Source organism: Amia ocellicauda, chromosome 12 (genome assembly GCF_036373705.1).
Source record: "Amia ocellicauda isolate fAmiCal2 chromosome 12, fAmiCal2.hap1, whole genome shotgun sequence".
Lineage (NCBI taxonomy): Eukaryota > Metazoa > Chordata > Actinopteri > Amiiformes > Amiidae > Amia > Amia ocellicauda.
The window spans coordinates 21,271,905-21,280,019 of NC_089861.1; the positions used below are offsets into that span (position 1 = coordinate 21,271,905).

Sequence of the window (8,115 nt, forward strand, 5' to 3'; positions counted from 1 at the left end):
GCCGAAAGCGCCTACAATGGGCACGTGAGCATCAGAACTGGACCACAGACCAATGGAAGAAGGTGGCCTGGTCGAGTTCAAGTTTGGGAGTTTGGCCTCCAAATTCCCCAGATCACAATTCAATCGAGCATCTGTGGGATGTGCTGGACAAACAAGTCCAATCCATGGAGGCCCCACCTCGCAACTTACAGGACTTAAAGGATCTGCTGCTAACGTCTTGGTGCCAGATACCACAGCATACCTTCAGAGGTCTAGTGGAGTCCATGCCTCGACGGGTCAGGGCTGTTTTGGCGGCAAAAGGGGGACCTACACAATGCAGGTATGGCAGGTGGTCATAATGTTATGGCTGATCGGTGTATATATATATATATATATATATATATATATATATATATATACATATATATATATGTGTGTGTGTGTATTAATTGTTCATTTAAGTAATCGAGAGCTTGGTTTGAACTACTGCTTTCTCTCTCTCTCTGTCTCTCACTCTCTCTCTCTCTCTCTATGTGTTTATGTCTGTCTGTTTTAGTCTCCCTCTGTCTACATAAACAATTATATTACTAGCCAAACCTGGTAAAGGGAGATAAATATTTTATTATAATAGCCTTTGAAAACTCACAAAGATATTAACATCATCAGCTGATTCCTTTATTTATCTGACAGACCTTGTTTTACAATGTTGTACACTAATCAATCATTTTTTATTTAGTATAGCACCTTCGCAAGGTTGTCTGCAGAGTGCTTTACAAATTTTAAATAAACACATAGACAAATATTCAAAATACAAATAACCATTAGGCATGGAGGAAATAAACAAAACATATAGGATGGCAGATTGATATAGGACTTAAATCTGGGGGGTTAAATAACAGACTCAATGCAATGTAATACAATACATAAAAGACACAGACCACAGAACACAGACAAAATGTAGGCAGATATACAGAAGAGTTACAGACACAACAAGGAGACATAATCCAATACAGAGCATCTATACAACACACAGACAATGAGATACATCCACACATGTACACACAACAGAGTCCAGCCACACTTGCAAATCTATGGTGAAATATATATTTGAGATTATTGCAGTCCAGTCCAGTGAAGTATAAGTGTAGTCCAATCCAGTGCTGACAGACCAAAACACTCCACTTCATGTTACTCCAGTCCAGTTCAATTAATTACAGTCCAACCCAGTCGACAGAAATACAGGCCAGACTGACTGATTCCAATTACTTGCATTCAGTTCATTACACTCAACAATGCATACAATCCTTGTCCAGTGTTAAAAGTAGTCATGGAGTAAAATTCTTGTTTGCACATTTTTCAATTGCATAACTGGAAACATTTTTAGACTATAATTGCTGCATTAGACAATTTAAATTAGGATTTTTTTTTTAGCATCTGAACATTTAAGTAGACTTCAGTAGAACATTTATGCAACTTCTTAGAAAAGGCATTATTCTAATTAAAAACTGACTTATTGAATGGTTGATTGATTGACCTGGAACTCTTAAAAATAAAAAAATAAACAAACACAGGTGGTGCTCCAGGTTCAGCTTTGAAAATCACAGTTTTAGTCCAGTCAGCTTCACTTCCCTCCACAGTCCAGTCTGGTACCTTGCAACATGATCAGTTTAGTTCACTCCACCTCACTCTACACAGTATGAAGTGGTGGTACCTAGTCCCTTTCTCCAGTGACATCAGAGATGACAAGCCTCTCTCAGCGTCCCCCCCTTCTCAGCCCACCCTTCATCAGGTACAGCAGGGGGTTGGAGGCAGCACTAAAGATGGCAAACAGTATGGCGAGTGGGGGAGCCCAGGGTGGCAGTGGGCAGGAGGGACAGAGCAGCAGGAACAGGTTAAGGAGGTTGAAAGGTAGACGGGAGACAAAGTAGAGGGCAAAGAGTAGCGCAGTCAGCCCAGCCACCCGCTTCTGACGGCGAACAAATGGGGAGGGCCGGCGAGGGGAAGGAATGGAGCAGGGGAAGCAGAGGGGGGATGGAGGAGTAAGGGAAGAAAGGGCAGGAGGTGAGAAGGAGGGAGAGGGGGAGGGGGAGAGGTGGATGGTTGTTTTACAGTGTACCCGGATTGCCCGGAAAACCTGGCAGTACAACACAGTGATGGCAACTAGTGGCAACAGAACCCCGCACAGGAACACCACGTAGGTGAGATAGCTGGGAGACAGAACATTCAGGTACACACAGGGGATACGACAGGAGTTGGGATTACCATGGCAACCCATGAAGAGAGCAGGGGCAATTGTAGAGATAGGGGTCGGAGAGGGGGTAGAGATAGAGTAGGGGGTAGAGTTTGGGGAGGGGGCAGACACATGGGAGGGGAGAGTAGTGAGAGACATTGAAGGGGAATGGGTTGATCTCCGAGGGTCAATCCCCAGTCTCTCTAGTATAGTGTCAGAGTGACTCAAGGGTTGCCATATAAGGATTGATTTGGGGGGGCAGCTGGAACCCAATAATGCCTGATTTGATCTGTCCTTAACAGCAGAGGTCACTGCACGGTCTCTGTCCATTGTGCTGTTGTCATAGTTTGGTGTAGGCTGGGGGTAACCAGGTGTGTTGATTGTAGGTCTCTTCATCTTTTCAGACACAGGACTGTAGGTGGTCATATCTGTACTGGTGGGATGTCTGCAGTGGGCTGACACTCTGTATCTGGGTGAAGTTGTGTTAGGGGTTGGGGATTGGGTAAGGCGCACTGTAGTTTTGCTGTAAACTCTTCTAGGGCCATAGCTGTAGGTTGATTGATCTGAGTTGACAGGTAAAGTGAATTTCAGTCTGGGTCGCTCCTTGATTGTGGGGCTCCTGTTTAAGATATAGACTAATGTTGACATGCTGAAGTTAACTATGGGACTGACTGTGGGATCAGGTAGTAAGTCATCAGTTTTAACTCTATATGTATCAATATATGTATTTCCCTTTAGTGAAGTATGTCTGTAAGTTGAAGTAGGAAGGGATGTTGGGCTGTGATTGTCTCGTTGTGGGAGCTTGTAGACTAACACTGGTGGCAGATTTGTTTCCATGCCTATGTCTCTAATTATGGAGCTGTGATTTCCTGTAGTAACAGGTATTTCAAGAAGTTCTGAGTTGGAATTGGTTTTGGAGTACAGGGAGGAAGTCTGCAGAGCAGGGAAGTTGTTGAATCCAAACAAAGGCACGGAGCTGATGGCAATTCCACAAAACCAACACAGAGAGAGAGGGAGCAGTGTAGAACTGAGAGACACATTACTTTGGCTCCTAGAGAGAGAACAAGAGAATGAGGGGGAGAGGATGTGAGAAAAATTCCAGAGGGAAGAGAGATAGATTTCACATGCATAGATAAACAGATAATAACAGCCTAAGACTCCTCTGTCCATATACCTTCACCTTCTGTCTCCCTGCTCAACTGTAGTCCACTGATTACCATGATATAATGACAATACGTTGATATTGAAGTAAGAAGATGGTCATGTGTCTCTCTTTCTCCTCTTCCTCTTCCCTTCTCCCTCTGTCTCCCCATTGTTTGTGTTCTGCTGTCTGGTTCTGCCTGCACCCTTCCTCTAACTTCCAGCTGTGTCTACTATATAAAGACAGCCTATTCATATTGATGAAAGATGGTCTCTTTCTGTCTACAACCTTCATCTTCCTGCCCCTCTCTCTCTCCCTCTTTTTTCCTTTCCTTCTCTCCACCTGCTTACTCTTTGATAAATTAAGACCATCAATAACCCCTCCAGTTCTCCTCTATCTCCTCCACTCTCCCACTCCTCCATTCCCTCCCTCTCTTACCTGTGTGGATGAGTGACCAGCCTCCATCTATAGTAGGCCATCAGAAGGTGATGGAAGGAGGAGACCATGGCTCCAGCCAGAACAAAGCAGCTGAGTAGTAGACATGGGTAGAAGGGGACAGGTGAGCCCAGGTCCGAGAGCAGCGTAGCGGGGACAGCCACCACACAGAGCCCCGTGTCTGCTAGGCCCATGGAGAACAGGACTCTATCTGCCACCAAACCCTGACCCCTGTACACCCCCCCTTGACCCCTACGCCCTTTCCCTTTCCCAATGACAACCAGGATCCATACATTAAAAGCTCCAAGGAGAAACAGGATAGCCAGGGAAAGAGGGAGAGCTAGGCCAACAAAGAGGTCAGAGAGTTGGGAGCTGTAAGGCAGAGATCCCCCTGTTTGGTTAGCACTCCAGTTCTCTCTTTCGCTTCCTCCTGCTTTACTCACTCTCCCATCCATCAACCAGTCACAATTTTGTCTCCTCTGATGTTCAGTCTGATTGTTGACACTTCCAGTGTCTCTGTCTCTTCCTTGCTCTGATCCTCCCCAACTCTCTCTCACTGTCCAAGCAAGGAGGGAGTGATTCAGAAAAAGTTGCAGGCTTTGGATCTGACTGTCTAACTGATGCAGAAAATAAGACATGTTATCTTGTTTCTGATTTGGTTTATTTTCTATGATTTGCATTAGATTAATGTTTGAATTTCTCTTTTTCTCTCTCTCCCTTTTTTCTCATGCGCTCTTTATTTATTTTTTGCTTGTTTTATTTCCCCTCTCTTTATCAGTTCTGAAACTGAACTTATATACTACTCTTCCTCTTTCTCACTCAGTTACTCCAGTTACTATTGTTTCCCCACTTTCCCCACAAGCCCAATTTTCCTTTTCCTAGCTGAAGTCATCATTAATAATATAATAATAACAATAATAATAGAGAAATAATCCTCTAAAACAAATCCCTCACTATCAATTACTTGTAATAGGAATGTTATTATTTCCACATTTTCCTCAAGAATTATATGTATCTTAAAAAAACACTACTTACGGACTCGAACATGGATTGCAAATAATGTCCTTTATATAAAAAAAATACAACGTAGAACTGTAAAAAAAAAATAAGAAAGTTAAAATTTCCTTTGAAGAATATACATGGACATAAAGGAATAGATTAATTTGAATTCCTTGGGTCAAGTCCAATAAGAAAGTATTAATCCAGCAGGTATTCACCTTTACGCGCTCTCTCTGTGCAGCTGTCAATATCAGTGCTGCATGCTCCTTTGAGCACAAGGATACAGATGTAATGGGAGGGGAGTCAGAGACTATTTAGACAGGGCTGCCGCACCGACTACTGCTACAGTGATTACAACACTGCTACTGGGAGCTAGACCAAATGAACAAACCCTATCAAGTTTATTTATTCACCTAGAAGTAGTAGAAAGTGGCTTTGACAATACATTACATGATGATTTGGGTACTGTTTGTAGTTTGCTTTTGTCGGGTAAGGCAATTGTTTTGGGAGCATTTTCTTTAATAAGGCCTACATTCTAGTTTGTATTGTATGTAAAAAGGTTTTACAATATAAATCACAAATAGTTAATTCTACTAATCAATTACTAATTCTGCTGATACTGGTAATTATATATAATTATATAATATATTTACAATTATATATATTTTTATGTATGTCATTGCATATTAGCAGCAGGTCTTTCATTACCCATCCATCTAATATCTTAGATAAGGTGATTGATTGCACAACCTCTTAGAAGTCAACACACAAGAACAATGAGGGAGACGTGACCCGAATATGTCGAATAACTTTTAACACGGTAGGATAAACATAAAACAGAAACATTTTCTTTCTTCAAATATATATTTGCTGTTCATCTCTTTTTGTATTGTGCTTGTGTTTGGTTTTATATTGTGTTTCTCCATTCTGACCCGAAACTCACACATTTAGCTGCACTGGTTTGCGTTTGTATTTCGTGCAGTCATCAATTGGTAACCTATACGTGACTGACTCTCCCCCCCTCCTCCCACAATTTAATTATTTCCATCTCTCTCTCTCGCTCTCCCCTCCCCCCAGCTCTACTTTGCTCAGTACCTAGGTTTTGGTGTGTGCATCTGTGTGTTTTCTTTTGCATTTTTGTTGATAACTGTATGTGTGCCTTTTTTACTTGCACTAGCTGCGTGTATATTTAATCGTCTCTATACCCATTATGAGTACAGAATGCAGCAGTATCTGTAACTTCTTTGTTTGGGGAGGCAAGATAACTTTTCCAAAGAGAAGGTCTATAATAGTGTAGGCCTAATGTAATATAATGTATTGCTAATGTTGTATCCTGGCCTTTACAGACGCTATTGTAGCGTAAGGTACACTTATAAATTTCAATTAAAGAAGTGAATTTATAGTATCACCTTATCACGAATCCTGGAATCTTGTAGAACTCAATTTCTGTAGTAATTGGACGCAGACACCAATTCCAAAGATATAAATTGTCAAATGTATTCAAAACAAAGACTAAATGTAGCACTACACTAATTATACAAAAGGGAAAAACTAATTAAAATTCAACTCTAGATCAACAAATCAAAGACAAATCACTTCCGTGACCAAATCAAAGACCATGGGATCACATATGATAACACACAAATCGTTAAACAAAAAAGGTTATAAACACATTGACTACAATACCGGTTAGTAAGACGAAGGTGAGTCTCTCGTTACTATTATTAGTCAGACATTAAATAACTACGCAGGTTAGTATTTATGTCAGGTAACTTCTCGTTATATATATATCAGTCTCATTTACGTTTAGGTGCCGAGAAAGATCCTATCATTACTTGTTACCACAATTTCCCTTAACTGATTATTATTCAATGATTAAGGATAGGCAGGGCCACCAATAATCTAATGTCTATTAACTTGTGTCAATTTCAGACTAAACAGTTAAACAGGAATGAGAAGATATTTCTCGGCGTTGACAGATTTTATTTCTACAATTATCAACAAAACAGTTTAATGCAACACACATTTATATTTAAGAAAACTAAATGATATTACACATTCTAGAGTTATGAATCACAGATTAACATTTCTAATTGATTTCTCAAATGTCATGAATCATGAACTCCAAACTGTTAAACTTATCTGAACTTCGTCACAGAGAGGCCTCTCTGTCTTCGGGCTCAGATAACAGCACACGGCACGAGGTCCGTGTGGTTTGGAACAAAGGCAGTCCGGTTCGGCTTTGTCCAAGAACTTCCACTCAGTCGATGCACCTGGAAGTTGGGGTTTCGCGAAAGTAGAGTCGTTTCCAAACAGATTTTCCACTGGTTTGAAGGCTCCAAGGTTGTGCACAAAATCTTCTTTGTAAGCAGGGGTTCCACCGTAGTTACTTGAAGACGAAGTCTTTGAGGAAAGCAGGGCCCTGTTCGTTCCAAGGGTCAAGTTTCTTAAGACTCAAACAGCTATTTAAATGACTGACACTTTCGTGTACAGTCGACTTCAAAGTCGGCTGTAAAACCCCACTGATCAGGTGGGCACAGGCGGGCAGCGCAGTCTGTAAAGTTCTTTATTTAATAAAGTCCTTTAAAAGAATTTTTCGTACGGCTCAATCTCCTTCTCCCAGTTTAACTCTTCTGTTGCCGGCAAAGACTTGGTTGGTTTCTGGTTCCGTTTCTGGCAACAGAGCTACAGGTTGAGCTGTGGCAGCGAGTTACTGGTTCAGGTGAGAGAGAGAGAGAAAGACTGTCCGCTGTTCCTTATAGTCTGTCAGATCAATAGGTGATTGGTCCCTGAGTTCTTGAGATTGGATTTCGGTTTCAGCCCCCAGTGACCTATTGGAGGGGGGCTTGATTTATGACTGATGTCAATCCATGCCATCTTTTGGAAATGGCAGTTGGCCTGGGTTCGTAGCTCTATGTCGGGATTTCGGCTCTCATTCACTTCAAAGAGTTTTTATCACCTACAGGCCCCTTTCTCCAGATATCTCATAGCAGAATTCCAAACTATTTCGCCTCTTCTTGGTGCCATCCTCCCCAAAACTGTCACTTTGATGCAAACCAGTTCCAAGCTGATGAGCTAAGGAAATCTGATAACTTTGGGGGGGGGAGAGGTCTTCTTTAGATCAGTGCCTCAGCTCAGAGCCCAAATGCTCTTGTCCAAATACACCCAACATAACGCTACACTATGAAGCACATTTTATTTTCAGAGGCATCAAGTGATAGCCAAAAGTAATAACTTGTGTTATAATTAAAAATATTTTAATGAACTATTTATTGAATATGAATAATTATAATTAAAGAATAATTAAAAAATATACAATTTCATAATCTGA

At 41.3% G+C, this 8,115-nt stretch overlaps 1 protein-coding gene across 1 annotated transcript; it reads right to left on the reverse strand.

The window, feature by feature from the left end:
• Positions 1-1,732: 1,732 nt before the first annotated feature.
• On the reverse strand, positions 1,733-3,979 carry LOC136764016 (adenosine receptor A1-like). Its single transcript, XM_066717846.1, has 2 exons — positions 3,789-3,979; positions 1,733-2,186 (listed from the first exon to the last, which is right to left on the reverse strand). The coding sequence occupies exons 1-2, from the start codon at positions 3,977-3,979 to the stop codon at positions 1,733-1,735; spliced, it is 645 nt and encodes a 214-aa protein (XP_066573943.1).
• Between the last annotated feature and the right edge of the window lie 4,136 nt (positions 3,980-8,115).

Excerpts from the sequence above, each read along its gene's own strand:
- LOC136764016 (XM_066717846.1), bottom strand. The coding sequence starts at position 3,979 with ATGGGCCTAGCAGACACGGGGCTCTGTGTGGTGGCTGTCCCCGCTACG. Across the intron at positions 2,187-3,788 it reads CTGGTCACTCATCCACACAG|CTATCTCACCTACGTGGTGT; the intron begins GTAAGAGAGGGA and ends TCTGTCTCCCAG.